The sequence below is a fragment of the Lepus europaeus genome, chromosome 4 (assembly GCF_033115175.1).
Source record: "Lepus europaeus isolate LE1 chromosome 4, mLepTim1.pri, whole genome shotgun sequence".
NCBI lineage: Eukaryota > Metazoa > Chordata > Mammalia > Lagomorpha > Leporidae > Lepus > Lepus europaeus.
In genome coordinates this window covers 76,588,487-76,614,893 of record NC_084830.1, presented here as the reverse complement: position 1 = coordinate 76,614,893, position 26,407 = coordinate 76,588,487, and the positions used below count along the sequence as shown (strand labels likewise).

General features: G+C 37.6%; 1 protein-coding gene across 8 annotated transcripts in view; it reads right to left on the bottom strand.

Annotated features, from left to right (window-relative positions):
- Positions 1 to 7,652: 7,652 nt before the first annotated feature.
- Positions 7,653 to 26,407, bottom strand: part of MYBL1 (MYB proto-oncogene like 1) — a 47,240-nt gene continuing 28,485 nt past the window's right edge. The window contains exons 9-17 of one of the 8 annotated variants that reach the window (XM_062188406.1): positions 23,872 to 24,105; positions 20,714 to 21,082; positions 18,848 to 18,990; positions 18,302 to 18,416; positions 12,896 to 13,012; positions 12,704 to 12,808; positions 12,134 to 12,313; positions 10,167 to 10,291; positions 7,653 to 8,732 (exon numbers count right to left, since the gene is read on the bottom strand). In XM_062188406.1, coding sequence (XP_062044390.1) covers positions 8,720 to 8,732; positions 10,167 to 10,291; positions 12,134 to 12,313; positions 12,704 to 12,808; positions 12,896 to 13,012; positions 18,302 to 18,416; positions 18,848 to 18,990; positions 20,714 to 21,082; positions 23,872 to 24,105 — 1,401 coding nt within the window. In that variant the 3' untranslated portion in view covers positions 7,653 to 8,719. Of the gene's footprint in view, positions 10,292 to 12,133; positions 12,314 to 12,703; positions 12,809 to 12,895; positions 13,013 to 18,301; positions 18,417 to 18,847; positions 18,991 to 20,713; positions 21,083 to 23,871; positions 24,106 to 26,407 lie in introns of all 8 variants that reach the window. The other 7 variants (XM_062188407.1, XM_062188409.1, XM_062188408.1 and 4 more) reach the window with 7 other exon arrangements.

Below are 26,407 nucleotides of genomic sequence, written 5' to 3'. Positions count from 1 at the left end.
ATGAAGTTTGCTCAAATTCAACAGCTTTTAACGTACTTATGCCAAGATGCTAAAAACTTTTCAAAACACTCTTCCTAGAACATCAGCCACAAATAATTCTTTTCCAAGTGTACTTTTTCTTGGTTTCCTAGTTATATTTGACATAATATTAACTATATCTGAACTTATTTTTAAAAAAATAGGGGATGGGGCCAGCGCTAGGGCACAGCAGGTTAAAACCCTGGCCGGAAGCGCCAACATCTCATATGGGCACTGGTTCTAGTTCTGGTTGCTCCTCTTCCAACCCAGCTCTCTGCTATGGCCTGGGAAAGCAGTGGAAGATGGCCCAAGTCCTTGGGCCCCTGCACCCATATGGGAGACCTGGAAGAAGTTCCTGGCTCCTGGCTTCATATCGGCTCAGCTCCGGCTGTTGAGGCCATCTTGGGAGTGAACCAGCAGATGGAAGACCTCTCTGTCTCTACCTCTCTCTGTAACTCTTTCAAATAAAATAAATCTTTAAAAAAAAGGGGGGGGGATGGAATTTCACTTGGTTCCATTTATCCTTTACAATTTAAGTGTAATAAAATTTCACTTTTCAGAGCACATCAGGACAATTATCATGTTTAACATTAGACACTAAAGATCTGATTGGCTGGCAGGCCTGTCACTCTGTAACTGGATAAATAAAGCAGGAAATTACTTGGTTATAAAATGAGTATATGATTTTTAATAAAGTAATAATTTCTTTGCTATAAAACTAGTTTCATACTATGTAATTTCACACTTACGTAAGCTCAGTTAATATTCCAATAGTCATGACTACTTTTAAAAATTCAATTTAACATTTAGTGAGATTTTTTGTAAGCACCATGCTAGATACAGAAATCAAAGTGTTATAAATAGCAATTGCTACTCTTCAGAAATGTAAAGTCTACTATGAAGGTTTTATGGAAGCACTAGGATAGTCAGGAAATGATTCACAGACCAGTGCCTTGAAAGGCTAAGATTTTTAAGAGTCTAGAGAGACAAAAAAAGAGCAGTCACCCAGAGAGAATTTCAGAAACCCAGTATCAGAGATAAGAGCACGCACATTCGCGTTTTGGGAGACCCAGGTGACCAACATGATTGACAAAGTATGGAAAGGATGACCAGATCCAGAAGAGTGAAGAACCAAGAGAATTACTATTCATGGGAGGTTTTTGAATAGGAGAGATATGATCAGGTCTGGCTTATTTTCTCTCTTCAAAGATTTTATTTCAAGATAACACATAACTTCCACCCAGATCATGATGCCAAAGAATAAAAAAAGTGTTTTGCCTCACGCATCCTTCAAAGGGAACATGTGCCCTCTCACAGATGTCTCTGAAACACCTCCATGCAGTCCTCAGAAGCTATATTCCAGTACTGGAAATGCTTTTCTATTTTCAACTGATGTAATGTTTGTTAGGAAACCTCTAACAATTTATTCAGTTTCTTGGAGGGTAGACACCCAGACTCTCCCAAAGTTTCCTGGGTGATCTCATCTTTTGGGCTTCTTGAACCCTTGAAGCACAACTGAAGAAATCTTGGATCTCTTTTCTGTGCAGTCCATCGCAGAATTCATTTTGCTTCCAGCAAGCCATCATCACTGACATCCCATGACACAGGTCACCTTGCCCTTCTCTTGGCACCACCCAGTGTGGTTAGCTACAATGAGGGGGGTTTGTTGGGCTCCTGAGTCGGGTCAGGCTGCCCTGAAGACAGGGCATTGCCATTGCTCTCCCGGATCTGTTTTTTATATTTGTTCCTTTCTGCTTACATTAAAGAAGATAACATGCCTAGTCCTCTAAGTAGTTTTATTTCACACTATTCATTAATGAATTGGCATTCCAGTTTCATGCAACAGTCTTACAAACTTGACAAGCCTTCCACTGAGTGGTAAACTCACTTCCAGTGAGTTAATTTCAACAGATTTCTGAGCCTAGAAGGCTAAGGGTAGAATCTGGGTGATGATGAATTCATGGAGGTAATGTCAAACTGCAGAGACCTGACAGAGTGACCAGGTGGCCTTCCCAGATGACACCCTGATGCCACTGCAGCTTCTTGATATTTCTGTAGGATGGAGGTCACAGCAGTAAGTGCAAAGATCCAAAAAATAGATGAAGGAAGATAATTAGAACAGCAGACTTACGCATGCTGAAATTTTATAGATTTCAGTGTAGGAGGGGAGGGAGGTTATCAATGGGTGATATCATTCAGTGACAGAACAAAGGAAGGACAGATTCAAGCTGGGATAAAGGAATCTGCTTTAGACATGAGTCATATGGAAGCATCTAAAGAGAAGTTGAAAATATGGCTCTGGAGGACTGGAGGCAAGATGGCGGAATAGGAAGGGAGCACACTGATAGTCGGGGAAGAGACAGTTTAATAAAAGTGGAGATACTGCAGGTTCAGGGAAGAGTAGGGGAAGAAACAGCAGAGGAAACTCTTCTGGAACTAGTGATTCACAGTGGACCTGCGTGGAGAGCGTGGGAGCCCAAGTTCGGGACACCAGCGGCAGACTCAACACAGCAGCGCTGGAACGCAAGGTGAGCCGAACCTCAATAGCCCAAGACACCAGCGGGAAAAAGGAAAGAGGAGACTAGAGGGAAAGAGGCTTGAAACTCCATGGGGAAAAGTTCACCAGGCTAACTAGAAGAGAGAGAGGGGAAAAAGAAGTGACCGATACAGACACAAGTTTCTCTCTCTCTGCTCACCCCTCAAAGGCGAGCAAGACAAAGAGCAGGAGCCATTTTGGACATACATCATAAGCAGGGCGACCTCAGGTCTGCACTGGCCCTGAGCCTAGCAGAAAAACCTGACTCTGGGGGGAGGGGTGAAATAACAGGAGATTAGGATCTAACTTGGCAACCCAGTGGGAGACTGCAGGAGAATTGGAGCCCACACTGAGGGCAGCAGAGATTCCCTGTGTGGTCCTTCGGAAAGAGCTTCCGATCTCTGGCTCCTGTAGGTATATCATTTGCCTGCCAACTACCTCCAATTACGTTCAGCTGTGCGTTCACCTGTGCGGAATTACTTCCCTTTCGAATAAAAAAAAAAAAAAAAGAATGAAAGAAAGAGAGATTTACCACACCTAACCTGGGAGTGTCACCTTTCACACACCCTCAACCCTGAGGAACCAAACACAGCTCTCAGGCCACACTCATCTCAAGCCTCTAAGGCTCCACCGAAAGCAGACAGTCCACTTAATATAGAGCCATAGTGTAACAAGAAAAAACACCACAGTGAAGAAACCAAATATCTCCAACATGCCAAACAACAAACGCAAAAACCAAGCTAACAAGAACAAGGAAGACACAATGACGCCCCCAAATGAAAAAGACACCCCAATTCAAGATTATGAAGATGATGAGATCGAAGAAATGCAAGAAGCAGATCTCAAAAAATTGATAAGAACATTAAGAACTTCTCAAAAACAAATTCTTGAACTACAGAAATCCTTAATGGACAAGATAGAAAATCTCTCTCGTGAAAATGAAATATTAAGGAGGAATCAAAATGAAATGAAACAACTAGTAGAACAAGAAACTGTGATAGTGACGAGAAATCATAATGAAATGAAGAATTCAATAGATCAAATGACAAACACATTAGAGAGCCTTAAAAACAGAATGGGTGAAGCAGAACAGAGAATATCAGACTAAGAAGACAGAGAACAGGAAAGGAAACAGGCAAACCAAAGAAAAGAAGAGGAAATTAGAAATCTAAAAAATATTGTCGGGAATCTACAGGATACTATTAAAAAACCTAGCATTCGGGTTCTGGGAGTTCCTGAAGGCATGGAGAGGGAGAAAGGATTAGAAGCCATTTTCAGTGAGATACTAGCAGAAAATTTCCCAGGTTTGGAGAAGGACAGAGGCATCTTAGTACAGGAAGCTTATAGAACCCCTAATAAACATGACCAAGAGAGATCCTCACCACGACATGTTGTAATCAAACTCACCACAGTGAAACATAAAGAAAAGATCCTAAAATGTGCAAGAGAGAAACGTCAGATTACTCTCAGAGGATCTCCAATTAGACTCACAGCAGACTTCTCATCAGAAACCCTACAAGCTAGAAGGGAATGGCAAGACATAGCCCAGGTACTAAGAGAGAAAAACTGCCAGCCCAGAATATTATATCCTGCAAAGCTCTCATTTGTGAATGAAGGTGAAATAAAGACTTTTCATAGCAAACAGAAATTGAAAGAATTTGTCGCCACTCATCCAGCCCTGCAAAAGATGCTTAAAGATGTGTTACACACAGAAACACAGAAACATGATCATCAATATGAAAGAAGGTAAAGGAAAGAAACCTCACAGCAAAAGATCACAGGAAGCTCAATTTCTCTTTGACATAGAATTAAAATCTGATTCTCTGTTAAAGCAATGTGTTAAAGTAATCTATTATGTTCTCTTGATGTCTATTAAATTCTAATTGTTCAAAAACAGCTGAATTTTTATTAAGAGCTATGGGTTATTTAAATATGTGCTTATTTTCAAAGATTTGAATAATCACCTTGTAACAATGATCAAATTTGGTCTATGTTATGTCATGATTTTAAGGAATCTTATTTCAACCAGATATTTTGGATTTTGAGCCTTCTTGGCATTCTTGACAGGCATTCAAAAAATCAAAGTTTCAAACAATCTGGACTCTAAAATTTCCAGTAAATCTTGGACTTTGGTTTTTCCAGTTTGGGCCCAACTGAAAAAATTGAAGGACCTATGTCTCTCATCTTATAGAGACACCAACTAATCAGGCTATTTGGATTATATTTGAAGTACTGTCAAGATGTGACGTGGTACTAAATTTTAAGTTTCTATAATGGAAAATGCTATTAATACAAATGTTTGAGAATTAAAAAGTCTAATGATCTTGTGTTAATAGACATGATAGTTATCTTAATGAGAAAGCCCCAGAGGCCTAAAGGGTTAAATACTTGTAAAATCCTACAGGTGCTTTCAAAAATACTGTGAAGTAAGCAAATGCCTCTTGTTGGTTAATGAGTTTATAATTTTAAACATGGCGCCTTAAAGTCTTTTGTCATCCACAGTTATATATGATTTGCTGCTCATAAAACTAAAGCGTTGTTGGTTCTGTGTTTAGCTGTCCTCCTATAGGTTCCTATGGACTTTTTCCAACCACTCCTATTGTATTCAGTACTTTGGGATGGCTCTGTAAACAGATGAAGCCAATAATTATTAACAGTACCAACTGAGAGAAAGTATGGTTAACTGAGGTTACTAAAAACAAAAAGCAATTCAAATCAATTGGCAATCTACAAAAAGAGTTAAAGATTTTAAGAACTATTATTAAAATTGCTATATTGGTCTATTATGTTATGTTATATGTGTGTACACATTGTATGTCCACATAGGAAAATTTTATTAAGAGTTTTATTTTAATTGGCTTATAGATAAGATTGTCCATAAATTTAAGCTGCTAAAATTAATCAGATACATTTTAATTCGTGTGACCTGAATCTCTGCATCATATGTTTTATACTTGTTGGTAGAAACAAACTAAAAACATTTTAGATGGTTGTGCTTAAGTTTACTGGTTAAACAAACTACACCATGTTAGATATTTAAGAGGTGTTTCCAAATACATGATTCTTAAAATTTATAGAAGGCATTGGACATTCTGGTAAATGTTTTATTAAGTTGTTATCTAATAGTTGAAACTATTTCCTAAGTATTCACGTAATATTGCTATTGTCAGCAAGCGATCTAGGACTTGCTCCCTCATTTCTCTATTCTAAGCCCAACTTGTTCTTTCACTTCTCTATTCTCCTCAAGGTAAGAAACTAATTCTATTATAAAGGAATCTGTAGGATGCACAATTTAATCTTTAGACCTTATAAAAGAGATGGCTAACATGTTTCTGTAATAGCATAGCCAAAATAAGAACTTAAATAATAATCTCATAGCTAGATTCACTTCGCCATCAGCCAAGTAAACAGTAAGTAGAAAAAACCTCCCTTTCAGACCAAAGGGAAAGAAAGTTTTCAAGTGAGAATATAATTTTCCTCATGGGCATTGTCTACCTTAGAAAAACTACTACAGAACATGCCTGTGACTATAGACTTGTAGTTCAGGCCACCGAAGATTAGAGATGGGACTTGGGCACTCCCTTGACTTGCATCCTCTGGTCTGCTTTAACAAAAACCAGGAGGAAAAGAAAGCTAGGCATCAGAAGCAATGGGTGGCAGGCCTATTAATGGCTGATCTGTACAGTGATCTGCCCTCAAGGAGACCCAACAGGCCAGTCCACTGCAGTGGCTTTCAATGTGGTAAGCCTGGGCTTCAGCAGAAGTCAGCTTGTGAAGAGCCCTGGCAGCTCTGCCAAGAGTTGGATCACTGGAAATGGACCTGCCCTGGAGTCGAAGGATGCCCAGGTCAGAGCCACAGATCTTATTGGCTCTAAGCTGAAAAGCCCTTCACTCAGCCCAACTTCCAAAGTGACCACTGCAGCTGAGGGGATGGCCAAGTAGGGTCAGCAACATTGCAGGCAGAACTGTAAATTTCTTGTTAGAGATGCCACCTGCCTTTACCTGGCCAGCTCTCCTCCCAGGCCAGCCAAGTAATGAAAGTCAACAGAGTGCCTTCCCCTAGGAGGTTCACACCTCCCTTAGGATGTACCCCATGTGAAGAGATAGATAGGTCTGGGCCTCTTAACTTACAAGGCCTAAAGCCCACCAGATTATTATCAAGCCCCTTCTGTCAGGTTCTATTTGCCTCTCAATCAGAAAACTTTATTGTAGCTTACACAGCACCTTTCTTAGCTCCTCTAATAATGACTCTGTCCTTTATTCTAGACCCTGTCTAGAGCACTTGGGCCCCATTCCTTCGTAATCATAACCTCTACTCTACCTCCAATGGCTCTACTTCCAACCTGTGTGTACTGATGGTCCTCTTCCCCACTTAATGCTGTATAATTGTTCAGACCTGGTTAATGCCACTCTTAGGATCATTGGTTACTATCCTCACCCTGTCTTTTATGACCTTGTCTAAATATGATCAGAGTCAGCGAACTTGGAAGGCTTCCATAGCCTTGGCAACTCATGACGAGAGCCTAGGGTGGTTACTGGCGCCATAAACTAGAGTGTCAATTTGTTGGGTCACCATCAGGAGTCACTGTGCACTTGCTCTTCATGTGGGATCTCTGTCCTTAATGTGCTGTACATTTTGATTTAATGCTATAACTAGTACTCAAACAGTATGTTTCACTTTGTGTTTCTATGTGGGTGCAAACTGTTGAAATCTTTACTTAATGTATACTAAATTGATCTTCTGTATATAAAGAGAATTGAAAATGAATCTTGATGTGAATGGAAGGGGAGAGGAAGCGGGAGAGGGGAGGGTTGCGGGTGGGAGGGAAGTTATGGGGGGGGAGCCATTGTAATCCATAAGCTGTACATTGGAAATTTATATTCATTAAATAAAAGTTTTTTTTTAAAAAAAAAAAAAAGAAAATATGGCTCTGAATGAGGTTCAGTGAAGAGGTCACATTGTGTTAACAGACAAAATCTCCTATAAAGGGAATTCGAAGTGAGAAACAAGGCTTAAGGACAGAATATGGGACTCAATCCTCAAGGGTTTAATTAATTCTATAAAACACAAAATCAAAGCGCAATGAGCCATGCCAAGTCAGCTTGTACACAGATGCTTTATTTTGGATGTTAATATATGTCAATATTGTATGCAAGATTCTCATATAATGGAAAGTTTCTCCATACATCAAAAAACTCAATTTAGTCAGGGTAATTGTTGTATTAATGTGAAAACCTTACAACAAAACGCAGTATTATATATGTGTAGTCAGTTTCCATGCAAGTATGGCTGCTACATGTATATCTGGCATCTTTATAACATATTGAAAGAAATTCAAATGAACACAACAGTAAAAAGGTGACTTGAGATGCCTGACATATTTAAGATTAAAAATCTTAAAAAAGCAACAAAGCAATTAACTGGAGGCTTCAACCAATACCAACCCAAATATGTACTATATTCAATAAGTACAGGCTTATATATAATATAATGCCATTTGGGATAATTTAATGCTGAAGAAAAATTATGCTTTAAAAAATATAGCTCTTCTAAGACATTATACTTTGGTGGCAACTATGTACATCCAAACCAGCTAAGGGCCACATTAAAAAACAAAACAAAACAACAATTATGTGCTTTTAGTTCAAGGTAACTGAATTGATCCAGTTTGATTTGCTACAATCATTGGTTTTACAAAGTGAAATTTTTGTGAAAAGTTCATTAATTAGAAAGCAATCAACATACTTAACAAACATGCTAAGAAGATTCAAATTGGGTTTATCTGTTATCAACAAGGCATAATCTTAGTACCTTATATTTTCTTCACTTTTCACTACATATAATATGCAAAAACTGTTTTTATATACCTTAAAACCCTTTTAGTTCTACTGTTGAAGAGCTAGGCAAGCCATCAGAATGCTTACTATTTCCATTTCATTTAACACAAAAATAGATCAGAAAAGACTGAGTTGTTTTGTTTTTGTTTTGTTTGTTTGTTTTAAGACATAGTAGTATTTTGGTGTCTGTAAGAATTTGTCTGGTAATGGTTGACTCCACTCAGTTAACTTGAGAACTCGCCATCATTTGCTTTTTATCTTTTCACACAGTGCAAGTGGTGGTCGCTCTTTCCTTCTCTCATAGCAGCAAGCCGATTCTGCTATCTTCTATAGCAGCATACTTCAGGAGTGGAGAGGGAGAGAGTGCGTCAATTATAAATAATTCAAACTACAGTGTACAATTCTATTTACCTGTCAGTGTTTAAGTTGACAGCACACCATTATATGTCTCAAAAATTACATAAAATCTCTACCACAAAAGCAAATAAAGACATTCTTTCAAGAAGAAATAAAATAAGTGCAAACACCTAAAACAGGCAACTGAAGCAACTGTTGTAACCTGTAGAGAAACACAAAACATTTATAAAAGGACAAAATATTTTTATAAATAAAAGATAATGTTCTCTACTTCTGAAATATTGAGTAAATATAATAAATTTCTAAGTGCAGACTGTTTTTAGGGACCAAGGTACCATATCATTTTTAAACAAAATGCAAAAATTTCAAACACATATACAAATCACCAGATTAATTTAAGTGACCCCCCAATATAATTTAAAAAGAAAATATTAAGTTATTATTTAGTACATTTTTAGAACTACTTTATAACCAACATGATTTAAAGGGCATAGTGCAATATTTAGGTAGATGTGACATACAGTATAGATATTGTATTCCTTGCAGCTATAACTTATTACTGTTTCATACTTAAAAGTCAAAACTGTTCTTCACCATGTTAGCTGTAATAACAGGAAACAACATTGGCTTCTAGATACCCTGTATACATATAAATATCTACATTTAAGCTTTAAAAATGAAAATAAATTATAAAAACAGACTTTTTTCCAATTTACAAAGTTTTCCTGCTCCTACATACTGTACAATACATTCAACAAAACTCTCAGCTCTTCTGAGATTCATGAAGAAAATACTGACTCTTTACTAATAAAGGAAAAAAAACCCTTTTTCAATGCTTGTTGTTTTAGTACTATGTTCAAATAAATACATTTAATACTGTAGTTAATTATATTGTTTCTGAAAAATATCAAAAATTAGTAGTGCAACTTTCCATCCTTTGAATTCCTTCCCACTGTGTTTCTTTGTAAATGGTAGCATAAGTAAATCAGCACATAGGCAAAAGTACTTCATAAAACTTTGTGTGCTTCCCATACATAGACTAATTTCAAAGATCATATGTACTCATATCTATCTATAACAAAACTGCAGCATCAAAAGTAGCAACATATATCTTGTGAAGAAAATATGTGAAAATTTACTTTTCAAATAACCATGAACATTTATTATTTTCCCATCTTGTTCTTTAAAAACAATTTTTAAAAATCTCATCTTTTAAAAAATAAACAATAAAATTACCTATCCCTTACTTAAGTGGCACATTAGCTTTTTGCCTGCCCAAATAAAAAAAAAAAGATGCAAACCGTTTTAGGGCTCTATTAAAACTTTAAAAATAATTGATAAAAATTTCATTGCAACCTAATTTAGTATAGAATATAGTAAGGGAGGGGACATTTTTTTCAGTTTCAATAACAATTACAGTATTAGAGCTCGCGAAGTGCTGCTGGTAGTTGTATAAGTACTCAGGTATCTTCTTGCTTGTTCAGTCATGATAAGTTGGTCTTCCGTCTTCCCATAAACCACTGTTTCCCATTCACAATTTGACTAGGAAAGAAATATTAACAGTGATATGAAAATTATTAAAATAACTACCCATATTGCCTCATGATTAGATTTTTTAAAGTTAATTTAATTGATTGGGTATTTTATAAGTCATTATTTCTAATGTTTTGATATTGGCATTGTGTTTCTTTTTAAACAATGATGTTATATTTTTAAAATACATAGTAAAGTATTTATGATTTTTCCCCATTTTATTTCAAAGGGAGAGAGACAGAGAGACAAAGACAGAGATAGAGTTCCTCCATCTGCGAATTCACTCCCCAAATCCCTGCAACAGCTTGACCTGTGCCAGGCTAAAGCCAAGAACTTGGAGCTCAATCTGGGTCTCCCAGGTGAGTGTCAGGGACCCAAGTCTTGAGCCATCCTCTGCTGCCTCCCAAGGTACATACTAGCAGGAAACTGGAATCAGAAGTAGGGGTGGGACTAAAACCAAGTCACTTTGATAAGGCATGCGGGTGTATCAAGTGGAATCTTAACTATTGTGCCAAATGCACCCCTACAATTAACTTTTTGAAAGTCAGTTATTGTAACTATGTTGCTTACAGGCCTATTGAGGCAGTTTAAAAGTTTTATCTCAAACTTCCCACAAATAAAATAAGTCTTACTTCACATGAAGAGAAATGTTCATTTTTATTTCTTCAGAATTTTGCAAAAGATTTTTAAAAGTTGTAATGTCAAAAAATGAACCAAGAATGAACACTTCATGTGCTCACAAATTAGGAAATATATTCATCACACAAAGTCAACTTTATGTACTTGTTTTCTTCCTTTACTATATGATCACTATATTAAAGGTATGATCTGTTATATAATAAATTTTCCCAAAAAGTTCTCTGTCAATTAATACTGGAAACTCAAATAATTTTAAAGATATTTTAAAAAATGTGTTACATGGCTCTTTGAAAGCAGGGGCTCAATCCAGATAACCGATTGTCAAAGACATTTCAAGGATGTTTAAATGTCAGGAATTCTGGGGCTGTAATCATTGTAGCATAAAGAAGAAACCTTCCTCTTCAACGAGCTCTGAAATTTTCTGGTGTGAACTAAGGGTAATGCCATAACAACTTTTCCAGCCCTCATTTGCAGATACATACTGGTTACAAAGCAACAGAGAAAAGGATTTTGTTTTACAGTTTCTGACCCAAAAACTTACTGGAAATCTTATTCTAACAAAATTATGCTGAAACTCCTTCCAACCACTTGTCCTAATTAGGTCTATACATGTCTGTTATAGGAGAAGAGATGCCAGAAGTACACTTATTTATTTTTCATTTAAAAGAGAAATAGTGGGGCAGACATTTGGTGCAATAGTTAAGATGCTGTTTGAGACACCCACATCCCATATCTGAGTGCCTAGGTTCAAGTCCTAGCTCCACTCCTGCTTCTAGCTTCCTACTAATGTGTACCATTGGGAGCAGTAGGTGATGGATCAAGGACTTGGGTCCCTGTCACCCACACAGGAGACCCAGATTTGAGTTCTGGGCTACTGGCTTTGGCCTGGACCAGCCCCAGCCAACATTTGCGGAATGAATCAATGGACAGGAGATCTCTTTGTCATCTCTGTCTACCTTTCAAATAAATAAAAGAAACTATGCTTAAGAAATTACCAGAAGAGTCTGACTATAACTTCAAATGTTCAGTTTATATGTGCCCTCAATGAATCTCTCAATCCCAAATCTACTTTGAGTGACAAAACAATGGTGAATGTTAGTTACTGTTATAGCCAATAAATTTAAAAGAAAAAGGTATAATTTGTGATCAGTAAGTCCAAAGTGATCACTGAATAAACAACAAAAATCACTAAAGAAATTTATAAATCCATACCTGAAGATTCTTTTCCAATTTGACAACTTTGGAAGTGTTAGGGTTTGGTTTCTTTTTATTAAGTGTATATGTTTTGTTGGTTGAATTTGTATCTTGTTTTTCAGGAGTCAAGTTGCACCTATTGTCATGTATTTCCAATAATGGTATCATTAATAAAGATGTTGAAAATATATTTTCTGACTAAGAGAAAAAACAAAGAGGAAAATAAAATAACTAATTCAAAAATGGAATAAAATAGAGGGACTACTGATAAGTAGTAATGGAAGGCCTGATTCATTTCCCTCCAAGAAAGCATGTGGCTCCTATGAAATCTCTAGTAATATAATAGAATAAAATATTTTGAGAATGAACCAAAGATAAATATTGAAATTTAAAGTGTTGAGAACTACCATTTTCTGATATCATACATAAGAAAACTAACTCCTCTCAAAACAAATGTGAAAAAAAAGTAAATGTTCTCTACAATTTATAGCTTTTCTCTGAATTATGCAGAATACCAAAGAAAACTCCCATGACACAAGAATAACTAAGACTTAAAGTGACAACTTAAAAATATAATTCTTTACAAACCTGCATGTCTGAAACATCTTCAGTCAATAGCTGAGTGCCTGGTTCTTCTTTTTCCCAATTATCTAAGACTAAGGATTTTCTGACTTTCTTCACAGAAGCAGTATGCTGGAATGAACCATTTACATAGAAGCATTATGGCAAAGTCACTTGGACACAGTAGGGCTTTTGTTAACAATACTACTAAAAGATTACCTCTTGTTTGCAGCTTTTGTAAGGAGGTTCATCTTCCTCTTTGAGGAATATGTCTGTTCCAGTTTCTTCCTTTAAAACTTCCCGAATATCTTCTTCCAAGAAGGCAAGTGGCTGGGACTAAATTGTTTTTAAAAGGATTTTAAAAAGTCGTTTCTAGCAATTCCTTTTTCTCCCTACATATAGAAAACCCATCTTTTATACTTTTCCATTATTGGCATAATTTTCTCCTAGTCTTTATAGCTAATTACTAACTAATGAGTTTTAAGGCAGAAATAATATTGTACATTCTCAAGCACAGAATGAAGTATGACAACTTCTTTATTCTAGGCTACAAAACAAAAATCTTGCTTTGAGGAAGCTATTGTAGCCCCTTGCTTCAATCAGGATCTTCAGAATTAAAGATTATTTTCCAAATATTTAATATAAAAACAGGAAAAATAGGAAATGTGGAACAAATTGGCAACACACTAGCTCTCATTATTTTATTTCAATTGGTTATTACATAGTGTATAATTACTAGTTGATGTGTTCCTCTTTTCACCAAGATTGTGAGCTGCTTAAGAACAATGAAAATGGCTTTTTCGTCTTCGTACACCTAGCCATAAGTACAAAGCTGACACACAGTGTTCAAAAAGAATGCATGGGGGCCAGCGCTGTGGCACAGTAGGTTAATTCTCCGCCTGCGGCACCGGCATCCCATATGGGCGCCGGTTCTAGTCCCAGTTGCTCCTCTTCCAATCCAGCTCTCTGCTGTGGCCTGGGAAAGCAGTAGAAGATGGCCCAAGTCCTCGGGCCCCTGCACCCACGTGGGAGACCGGGAAGAAGCACCTGGTTCCTGGCTTCAGACTGGCACAGCTCTGACCATTGCGGCCACTGGGGAGTGAACCAACGGACAGAAGACCTTTCTCTCTGTTTCTCCCTCACTGTCTGTAACTCTACCTCTCAAATAAATAAAATCTTAAAAAAAAAAAAAAAAAGAATGCACATATGTATGTGTGTGTGTGTGTGTTGATGTAAAGGTCAGTGTTTATCTATGTGTGTATTACAGTGTGGGAGAACAGGTTACAGAAAGTTGAATGTGTGCTGAGTAATCAAATTGTCTCAAATGCATATTCATCTAGCTCTCTATCAAATAGGCAAAAAAGGGGCCAGTGTTCTGGGGCAAAGGGTTAAGCCACCGCTTGCAATGCTAGCATCCCATATTAGAGTGTCCATTCAAGTCCCAGATGCTCCACTCTGATTTAGTTACCTGCTAATGCACCTGGAAAGGCAGCAGATGTCTGCCCAAGTGCTTGGGCCCCAGACCTCCATGTGGGAGACCTGGATAGAGTTTCTGAATCCTGGCTTTGGCTTGGCTCAGACTTGGCTCCCCTCTCTGTCTGTAGCCATTTGGGGAGTGAACCAGTGAATGGAAGATTTTTCTCTCTGTTTCTCCCTCCCTCTCTGACACTCTTTCAAATAAATGAATCTTGAAAAAAAAAAGTGTAAACACACCTTATAATCAGAAAAAGTTTTTGACATTATAATCAAACATATCATAATCAAGATCTGCTTTAAGGGGATAAAGTATCAAACCTCTACTAAATAAAAGAATATACTGGCAACATTTAATGACCAGCAGCATATGCTCCCAGCCAAGATAGTTAGGGAGAATAGTATTCATATGTAGATGAGATTTAACAGTCCTTATAGAAACTTTCAAAATGGAAGTAGATGGGTAGGCATTTGGCTCAGTGGTTAAAAATGCTGTTTGGGACACTCATATCCCATAACAGAGTACCTGGGATTCAAGTTCTGGCCCCATTCTTGATTTCAACTTCCTGTTAGTGCACACCCTGGGAGGTGGGAGGTGATGGCCCACATGGTTGGGTCCCTACCACCCATGTGGAAGACCTGGATTGAATTCCTGACTATTGGCTTCAACCTGGCCAAGCCCTGGCTATTGTGAGTATTTGGGGAGTGATCTAGGGGATGGGAGATCTCTCTCTGCCTCTAGCTCAATAGCAAAATGAATAAAAAAGAAGTAAAACTTTCTTAAAAAGTGTTTTAACCATGGTAGGCATTTGACACAGCAGTTAACATGCCACTTAGGAAACTACATCCTTGATCAGAGCCTGGCTTCCTCCAAGCCGGCTTCCTACTAATGTGCATCCTGGAAGACAGCAGTGATGGCTCAAGTACTTAGGTCCCTGCCATCCCTGTGAGACACCCAGAACGAGTTCCTGGCTCCCAGCTTTAGAAATAGAATTTGATCCAGATTGAGTTCCTAGATGTAGAATTTTAAAAGTGCTCTCATCTAGAGTCAAAGATACATAGAAACTATGTTAGTATTTCTATTTCTCAAAAGGCCTTCAAGGACTTTATTTCACCAATAACATATATTAATTAGGTATTCTTAAAAAATCTGGAATCTGTTTTTTTTTTTTTTTTCTTTTTAAAAATATAAATGTTGGGGTCAGTGCTGTGGCGTGATAGGCTAAGCCTCTTCCTGTGGTACTGGCATCCCATAAGGATGTGGGTTCACGTCCCAGCTACTCCTCTTCCAATCCAGCTCTCTGCCTATGGCCTTAGACAGCAGTAGAAGATGGCTCAAGTGCTTAGGCCACTGCATCTGCATGGGAGGCCCAGAAGAAGTTCCTAGCTTCAGATCGGCCTGGCGCTGGGCATTGCAGTCATTTGGGGAGTAAACAGGAGAATTGAAGATTTTTCTGTCTCTCCCCTCTCTCTGTAATTCTACCTCTCAAATAAATATATAAAATCTGTTTTTTAAAAAGAGAATATAAATGTCATAGAGTAGCGGCTAAAATAATTCATTCACTACCAGGAATTATCCTCTTAATTGTCCTAATGTGACAAAAGCAAAAAAACTGCTGTGTCTGGGGCAGTGTTTAAGATGCCCACATCCCACATCAGAGTGCTCAGAATGGACTCCCAGCTCCTCTTACGAATCTAGCTTCCTGCTGATACACAACCTGCCAATATCCAAGAAGTGCATTTGACTCACAGTAACATACATTAGAAAGCTAAATGGTTTTCAATAGTAAGTGGTCAGTAAATAACAGGAGAAGGAGGAACAGAAAAATCAATTTAATGCAAAGAAATGTATGCACCCATAGGTATCTTGGGAATTTTAATTTCTAAATCAGTACTATGGTTTTATATTAAATTATCTGTTTTAGCAATGATCAAATTCTACCCAAAGAGTTGTGAGTGCTGCTATTATTAAATTAAAAAGGCTAGAAGGCTAGTATACAAACTGGCAGACATTTGAGGTAGTTCAAAACCTACCTACTCATACACTATTATTAGAATAACATTTATTCAACTTACATAAAGGCCAGATCACTTTGACTCACTGATACACATACACACACACACACACAGAGAAACAGAGACGGAGAGAGTGAACATGTGTGCTCCCATCTGTTGTTTCACTACTCAAATGGCCAGGACTGGATCAACTGAAGTCAGGAGCCGGTAACACAATTCAAGTCTTCCATGTGGGTGGCAGGAACCCTACTACTTGAGCCATCACCACTGCCTCCCACAGCCTGCATTAAGAGGAAGCTGGAGTCAGAAGCCAGAGCCAGATATTGCACGGAGGCACTCCAATATGGGATACAGGTGTCTTTTTTTTTTTTTTTTTTTTTAATTTTTGACAGGCAGAGTGGATAGTGAGAGAGAGACAGACAGAGAGAAAGGTCTTCCTTTGCCGTTGGTTCACCCTCCAATGGCCGCTGCGGCTGGCACACCGCACTGATCCGAAGCCAGAAGCCAGGTGCTTCTCCTGGTCTCCCATGCGGGTGCAGGGCCCAAGCACTTGGGCCATCCTCCACTGCACTCCCAGGCCATAGCAGAGAGCTGGCCTGGAAGAGGGGCAACCGGGACAGAATCCGGCACCCCGACCGGGACTAGAACCCAGTGTGCCAGTGCCGCAAGGCGGAGGATTAACCTGTTGAGCCACGGCGCCGTCCACAGGTGTCTTAATGGCTAGGCCAAGCACTTGCCCCAGTGTAGAATTTTTAAATGCCTTCAAAACACTGTTTCTATGCCTAACCCCCAGTTAGTCTATATACCCCCATGAAGGCAAAAACCATACAAGATATTTTCAACATTACATCCCCAAAGCCTAGCACCTGGCACCTACTAGGCACTCAATAAATATTTGCTGAATTAATGATTAACTTAAAAATAAGCCGTAAAATGCTGGAACAGATTAAATCGATTAGGTAATTCCATATAATGGAATTTTATGTAAATGAAATTACAGAATAAATACAAGCATTTATTAACTAGGTTAAATTTAAAATACAGGTTATAAATAGTATATAAAATAGGATCTCACTCTTGTTAAGTATATATGTATAAATTAAAAATCTAGAAAACTCTAAAGAAATATGATTGTTCATGAGCCAAGTGACAATGACTTATTCAAACCCATTGCATACGTTAAACAATACTTCAGAAAAAAAGGAAAACACCAGAATATTTAAGTATGCAACATGCCTTTAGTTGCAAATTCATTAAACCAAGTAAACAAGAATTTAATGTATTAATGAATACACCCAAAAAGTAACTAAAAAATACAAGAACATAAATACTCTAGAAATGATCAGTTTTTAAAATCATATTTTATTACTAATGAATTTAACTTGTCCAAAATTTGTATCTTCTAGAATGTCAATGGCTTTTCTAAGGTATTTCAAATGTAATAATATACATTATAGCACAGATAACTAGACCACTTGCCAGCTCTACTCATTCATGAACTACTAAATATGTTCTATTTGAAACTCAGGACAAGCTCCTTTATTCCTATCATCTGTGTCAGCTTTCCATTAACAATGAGGGCTGTGCTTTCATGATCTCTGCATAAGGGAAACAGTCTCAAAGAGGTATGCTGACCAGTTTCCTAAATATTATTATGAAAGAGCTTAGGTATATCAAAATCATTTTGCTCTACTGTGGGTAACTGCTACTAAGCCTACTAAAATGCAGGTTTTAGTAGTTAAGAAAAGGATTCTACTGATATTAGATTTTCTCTTTTTTTGACAAGAAAATCATTTTTAAATTTTCTTTCTTTCTTTAACACAAATTCAAACTTATAAACCAAGAGTATATTTTTTAAATGTTTTTTTTTTTTATTAAACTTTTATTTAATGAATATAAATTTCCAAAGTATAGCTTATGGGTTACAATGGCTTCCCCCCTCGCATAACTTCCCTCCCGCCCGCAACCCTCCCCTTTCCCGCTCCCTTTCCCCTTCCATTCGTGTAAAGATTCATTTTCAATTCTCTTTATATACAGAAGATCAGTTTAGTATACATTAGGTAAAGATTTCAACATTTTGCCCACTTGTGCTTCATTAAAACTAAAGAAATTCTTAAAAACAAAGAGTATACATACCACAACTTTAAGAGGGCCATATTTTTTCTCCTGAGCAGCAAGTGCATTCTTAAAAGGAGTAGGAGTTCGTGGTGTGGTACCCAATAAAGATCTTCTAATAGTAGGTGTTCTAAACCTATCATTTAGATATTTAAATATGTGTGTTATAGTCACAATTTGATTTCATATGAGTTAAGTAAGGCAAAGCCACGGGAAACATATACACTAAATGTTCCTGCATATGTACATGCTTTATTTAAACATTACAGAGATAATTTTAAGTATGTCTGCCTAAAGTAATTCTTAATCAATCATCTTAAATTTAAAAAAGGACTGACACATAAAAAAAGAACTAAAAATGTTTTGCTAATAATCAACTTTTTACAGTATATTTAGGTGGTTTTCAATGCCCTAGGGATAAAATATAATGTTATGAATTTCTAAAAACAACTGTAAGTACTTTATGGATACAGATTTTCAACACATGCCATTTATGTGGACAAAAAACTAATCTGTTGACATTATGTTTCCCATTTTCTCTATCATAGTTATTTATTAACTACTTACCCTACATTTTCTTTTTGATCTTTGGGAGTTGTTTCCTTTTGAAGAGGAGTTGTAATGAGAACTTTTTGTCCACAAATAGGGGTTGAAGTAAATGAAGGATTTTCTATATTAAGCTGTTCATTTCCAGGACAAGTGTTGAAAAACTAAAAAGAGAACATAAAGACAAGTTCTAGAATGTCAAAATGCTATACAAATATTAAACTGACAGAATTTTCAAATTATTTCTTCATTCATTTTAGAGAAAGCTTACCAACAATATTACATTTATACCCTACTTCATGAAAATTGAGCTTCATGAGGGCAAGAATTTTGGTCTATTTTGTTCATTGTTGCCTCCCCAGCTCTTAGAACAATGTTTACTACATAACAGGTGCTCAAGACATAGTCACTGAACAGATATTAAAATTGTAAAAAAAAAAAAAAAGCACAAAAATTTTAAAGCAAAACAGTTTATTATCAAACAGCTGGTACATCAAACACCAGTTTTGTACAATAGTATAACAGAAAAAAAATGCAGCTTTTAGCTCCGCTTTTAATAAATGATCTTACGTGTTCTTCTCAAAAAGTACTAAAATTGAGAACATAATAATACTTTGCTGATAAGGACAGCCACGTCACAAATTTGCCTTTCTAGAATAGCACAGAACCTTCAAGCAGCCAAAAATTGATAACAGAAGAGTCCATTTTCTAAACCGCACAAGTTACTCAGTGGGTCGTAACATAAATACAATTGTGAAATACTAATTTATTTTTGTAGCTGATAGATTAGAAGTAGCAACATAAAGAAGTGGAATTGCTTCAAAGCTACTTATAACTGGAATGAATTCTACCTCCATCATTTCTGGCTCTTAATATTTGAACTTTAAGATTAGTAACCAAACCTTCTTTTACAGGATAAAGTTCAAGCTATTTGCCTTGGGATACAAGTGCCTTTGAGTTACATTCTACCACAATGAAAGCTACCTACATGTTACTCCAGTAACAAAATACTGCTAGTGTGCCCAACCCTGTTTCACCCTCTCCAGAACTCTTTTCAACTATGAAGGGTGGGAAAAGGAATGGATGCACTATTCACAAGTAATATGTAAATAGCGTCCCCTGAAGAGGGTAGGGAAGGGATGTAATTTTCAGAGATCAAAGTGGTGGTATCTTGCCATACCCTACTCATCTTCCAGGCTCAAAACATAACTCCAATAATATTCCAGGATCCTCATGCCTATTTGATCACTAAACTCCTTTCTTCCCCTATAGAGGTTTTTAAACTGTCAAAACACTTTTAGCAAACACTGCTCCATCTCTTACCGTGACCTTGGCCAAGATGCTCAACTTCAGAATTTTAGCCTGGAGCATGGCAAGTGTTCAATAAGAAACTATTCTAACATAAACATCTGCTGCCCAGGGATATTACAAGAGGAGAAAATAGGTATTTCTGCATATGGCTGGAAAACCAGGTTTCTTTCAAGGAACATTAAGCTGGAAAAATCAATAGGTAAACTAAAGGCTAAATTACTCTAAATATATAAGGTCTTCTTTAATATCTGTTAAAAAGACAGTCAGGAAACTGTACTCAATCTCAGCTCATTAGATAACTTTGGGCAAATCATTTTTACCTTTCTGGGTCTGTTTTATGATGAGTCATTAAAATGTGAGATTACATGATAAAGAAAACTTTCGTCTGAGCTCTAAAACTTATAGTACACTCACACTTTGGGAGACACCTCATGTATACACTCCCATGTATACATTTAAACATATTATCCATTGTTAGGTGTTAGGAAAACAACCAACTGCCAGAAAGGATACTAAAGATCTAATTTAATCCAGCTCATCAACATTTGGAAATATATATAAAAACAACAGTACTACCTGTGAAGGAGAAAATGGTAGTGTTTTCACTGGTGTGTGTTTTAGTGCTGTATTACCACCATCATTGAATGAGCCATCACCAAGTTCACTGCCTGGGGACTGACCCACTCGCATTCTTCTCTTCTTTCTGAGGATGGTTGGTGGAGTACTAAACTTGGCCACATTTGGGGATGTCAAAGGAACAGCCTCATTGTCTCCACCATTACAACTGGTTTTTTTCCCTTCAAGTACAAGACTGACATTAAATTGACATTCCATGGCTCCTTCATTGTGTTGGATTCGCATTAGTTTAACTGGAGTAGACTTGACAGGAGAGGCAGCAGCATCAGAAAGATCAAAACTGGTAACATCACTCCATGCTACAGGATCCTGCAATAAAATTAAATTCTGAACTGAAGTTAATACTATAACCTATTTAAGTCAAATCTTGAAAGGCAGAGCAACAGAAAGAAAGAGAGACAGAGAGACAGACAGACAGACATCTCCCATCCATTGGTTCACCTTCCAAATGATCTGAACAGTTACTCATTTTTACAAACAGACTTTCCTGAGTCATCCTTTTTAAAGCAAGACCATTTGGATCATTTGAATGAAACAGATTATCTTTTTTAAAAGATTTATTATTTATCTTTTTATTTGAAAGAAAGAGAGAGAGACTGATCTCCCATTTGCTAGTTCACTCCCCAGATGACTGCAACAGTCAGGACTGGGCCAGGTTGAAGCCAGGAGCCAGGAAAGGCCCAAGCACTTGGGCCATCCTCCATTGCCTTTCCAAGCAGGGAGCTGGACAGGAAGTAGAAGAGTCGGGACTCAAGCTAGCGCTCTGATATAGGATGCCAGTATTTCAGGCAGCAGCTTAACCAGCTGTGTCACACCACTGGTCCAGATTATGGTTTTCCTTTCAATTTGGGATATCCCGGAATAATATTTCACTTAATTCAGCAGATGAAGCTTACTATCAAAGTATTTTATATAGGAGAACAAATTATTTTAAGTCATTATCAAAAAGCACAATCCATCAGGGTGGGCATTTGACTCAGTGGTTAAGATGCCCACATCCCATACTGGAGTGCCTAGGTTTGAGTCCTGGTTGCTTCAGACTCCAACTTCCTGCTAATGTACTCCCAGAGAGGCAGCATGTTGTAGCTCAAATGCTTGGGTCCCTACCACCCATGTGGGAGACTCTGATGAAGTTCTGGGCTCCTAGCTGTTGCAGGCATTTGGACAGTAAGCCAACAAATGGAAGATCTTTCTTTCTCTTGCTCTGCCTTTCAAATAAACAAGAATAAATAAATTTTTCAAGTTTCATTTATCATAAAAATCACATTTGACTTCCTATCAGGAAAACTATCAAATTCTGTATCGTCATTTGGTAATATGCATAGGACCATTTTAAAAATGGTGATAGGTGATACAGGAGCTGATGCTGTGGCAAATGGTTAATCTGTCACTTGTTAGTGCCAGCATCCTGCATCAGAGTACCAGTTTGAGTCCTAGCTGTTCTGCTTCCAATCCATCTCCTTGATAATGTGCCTGGGAAGGCAGTAGAAGATGGCCCAGCTACTTGGACTCTTGCTCCCCACAGAGGAGATCAAGATGGAGTTCCCAGGCTCCCAGCTTCAGCCTGGCTCAGCCCCAGCTATTGCAGCCATTTAGGGAGTGAACCAGTGGTTGGAAGATCTCTTTTTCTTTCCTTTTCTCTCTGTCACTTTGCCTTTCAAATAAATAAATAAAATGTTTTTTTATTTTTTTATTTATTTATTTATTTATTTTTTATTTTTGACAGGCAGAGTGGACAGTGAGAGAGAGAGACAGAGAGAAAGGTCTTCCTTTTGCCGTTGGTTCACCCTCCAATGGCCGCCGCGGTAGCGCGCTGCGGCCGGCGCACCGCGCTGATCCGATGGCAGGAGCCAGGTGTTTATCCTGGTCTCCCATGGGGTGCAGGGCCCAAGGGCTTGGGCCATCCTCCACTGCACTCCCTGGCCACAGCAGAGAGCTGGCCTGGAAGAGGGGCAACCGGGACAGGATCGGTGCCCCGACCGGGACTAGAACCCGGTGTGCCGGCGCCGCTAGGCGGAGGATTTAGCCTATTGAGCCGCGGCGCCGGCCAAAATGTTTTTTTAAAAAATGGTGATATACTTTGATCCAGAAATCCAAGATTTTGTACAAAGCTTTATATAAATATATTCTGTTATTTGTAATAACATAAAACTAGATAACTAAATGTCCAAGAAGAGTATACTGGGTAAATTTTCTTGCATTCGTATGATTGAATGCTATAAAGCCATTAAAATTCAATTTTAAAAAACAGGAACACGGAGACGTGCTCATGATATATATAAATGAAAACCAAAAAAAGTCTGCAATCATATACATAGGTATATATCTGGGGATTAAAATCTACATATTTTTATCTATCTATATACATATATACACACATAAGTGTGCGTGTTTGTGTGTGTGTGTGTGTTTTGTGCATAGAACACAGACTGAAAGGAATATATTAAATTATTAACTCTGGGAATAAAGGATTTTTTTTTTCCTATTTCTTATTTATTTGAAAGCAAAGATGGCTCCCATCCATTGATCCACTCTCCAAATACCCACAGTGGCCCAGCTCGGGTCAGGGGCTAAAGCCAGGAGTCAGGAATGCAACTCAGGTCTCCTATGTAGGTAGCAAGAACCCAATCAACTGGGCTGTCACCACTGCCTCCAAAGATCTGTGTTAGTAGGAAGCTAGATTCAGAAGATAGAATCAGGCATCAAACTGAGGTTCTCCAATGTGGGACATGGCATCTTAACTGGAATCTTAACATCTAGACCAACTGCCCACCTCTTTGGAGAATTTTAAGTTTCATCTTCATAATTTTCTCTAGTTTCCAACTTTCTCTAATGTACTTATACAGCTTATATGCTCATAATTAAAATTAAGTTTTTTAATCTGTAGAGATTCTATACAAGGCACACACTTAAGAAAAATTTAAATTTTTTCCCTTTTTTTTTTTTAATGAAGAACCACTGCAAAATAGAACAAAATTAAGCCTGGCATGCAAACTAATGCTTAACAGAAACTGATCAATATCCCTTAAGTTGAGTTTCTGAACAGAAAAATACATAACTAAAATGAGCTTTCAATAATCTCACAATTTCAAACTTACAGATTCAATAAGTTCTAGAGTCTCTGCAAATTCTGGGATGGTCTGTAGAGAAGACAGCACAGCATTTGCCTCTACAGCCAGGAACTTCGTGGGTGAATTCTGCTGAGTAGACACAGTCTGATTTTCATCCATACTATAAAACTCACTAGTGTGATCCTCGAGGCTGTTTAGAGTATTAGACATGCTATCATCCATGAGGAAACTACCAGACCAGCTAGAAAAGCTTCCAGGCTGCTAAAGTACAAAAGAAATTTGAATATTATTTGTCTTTCTCAAAGTAGGCATAAATTCAGATTTTTAAGTGAATTTTTTTCTAGAATAACATACTTATCATTTCAGCTAAAAATACAGCTGGGCAAATGTAGTGCCTTTCTTTAAAAGTGGTATACTTTTCATTAAACCCATACCTTGACTATATTTCCTTTTTATGATTAAGTTTTTTATCTATGAAATCATGGTCAGATAAAATAAACATTTATATGTAAAGTCCAAACTCCTAGAATCTAGCCTTTCTTTTTTCTTTTTAAACTTCATCTCCCAACATTTTCACTTACAAGCCTTCCTCCCAGTGACTATGCAGCTAGAGTACCTGCGACTCCCTGATAAATTACACTTACTTACCCTAGAGTGCCTTCATACATATTGTTGCTCCCTTTATCTAGAATATTTCCTAACCTACTCATCAGGGAAACTCCTATCTTTCATTTAAGACACAATTCGAATATTCAGAAGTACTCCATTTGATTATATACTTTTCTCTATATCATTTGTAATAATGTCCTAATTTATCTATCTTGCTAGTATATATTCATCACCTATCTTCCAAGACTGAGCTCTAACAGGACTTCTTCCAGGAACCCTTCCCTGACTACCTGAATCTAAATTAAGCACCTCTCCTATCCCCTGCCATACTGTGACTTATTTTATCATATCATGTTTCTTGTCCATAATCCCACAGCAGAATAAATCTTTTGAAGTCAGGGAATATGCCATTTTTCTTTATCTCTTTACACCAGACAATTTACCTATCTTGCAAGTCTAGCTTCCTAGTGTCTTATAATAAAAAATAAGAAAACAAACCTGGAAGGGTCATGAATGAAAAACAAAATATAAAATGTATGGCACTGTATAACAGAATGTACCTGTAATGTATTGAAGAAACTAAATTTTAAATTGTATTTAAGATTAATTGTGGTTAATAGCTATCATATCATAGAGAACACACATTTCTCAGTCTACAGGAAGCAGTCAATAAATGATATCTACTATTAAAAATTAAAATTGCTAGAATGTCCTAGGGATGCACAGTAACTAAACGTTGTGTTTCAAGTTACTTAAGGTAAAAAACCATTGTGGCAAAATAAGTTCCATGTTTTATTAAAGTTTCCTAAAAATAAAATAAATTGAAGTAGTTTTATTTCATTAGCACAGTCACCCCCTGAATTAACAATCACTTTTAGGAAGAAGCTTCCAAACCACATGCCTTTCAAATGAGTTTCCAGGTAAGAAAAAAATACAAAAGACAAAGAGGAAAATCACTAGGGTGTGCATTGGAAAAACCACCAGGTTGTAATTATATTTACAGATCATAACCTGAATCTCTTAACAATAGTCCACTTACTTCAGAATTAATATGAGGATTACCAAGAACACTTTTTTATAAAACCTCTACAAGAGTGGCACATAGGCGCCGTGGCTCAATAGGCTAATCCTCCGCCTTGCGGCACCAGCACACCAGGTTCTAGTCCCGGTTGGGGCGCCAGATTCTATCCCGGTTGCCCCTCTTCCAGGCCAGCTCTCTGCTATGGCCCGGGAAGGCAGTGGAGGATGGCCCAAGTCCTTGGGCCCTGCACCCGCATGGGAGACCAGGAGAAGCACCTGGCTCCAAGCTTCGGATCAGCGTGATGCGCCGGCCGCTGTGGCCATTGGAGGGTGAACCAGCAGCAAAAAGGAAGACCTTTCTCTCTCTGTCTCTCTCTCTCACTATCCATTCTGCCTGTCCAAAAAAAAAAAAAAGAGTGGCACATAATGAATATTCAGTAAAATGGTGGTCATTATTAAAATACATATTTATATATATAAATGGAGTCTATTCTATTAGCTGTAACAACTTCCCTCTAGAATTCAGAATATCTTACTCAACCAGACATTTGTTGTAGTGCTTAAGACGACACTTTGGATACCCACATCCCATATTAGAACACCTGGGCTTAAGTTCTAGCTCTGTTCTGAATTCTAGCTTCTCATAAATGTGCCCCTGGGAGGCAGCAAGTGATGGCTCAAGCAGCTGGGTCCATGCTACCCATAAAGGAGATTCAGGTTGAGTTCCCAGCTCCTGGCTTCTGCCTGGGCCCAGCCTCAGCTATTTCAGGCATCTGGGGAGTGACTCAGCAAATGGGAGTTAGCAGTCTCTGTCTCTAGCTCTCTGCCTTTCAAATAAATAAATAGCTTTTAAAAATCCAAAGTGGTTTAAACATTATATAATCATCTACAAATACTGACTTCTTGACCATAACTATTTATTTGTAGCTTTTTA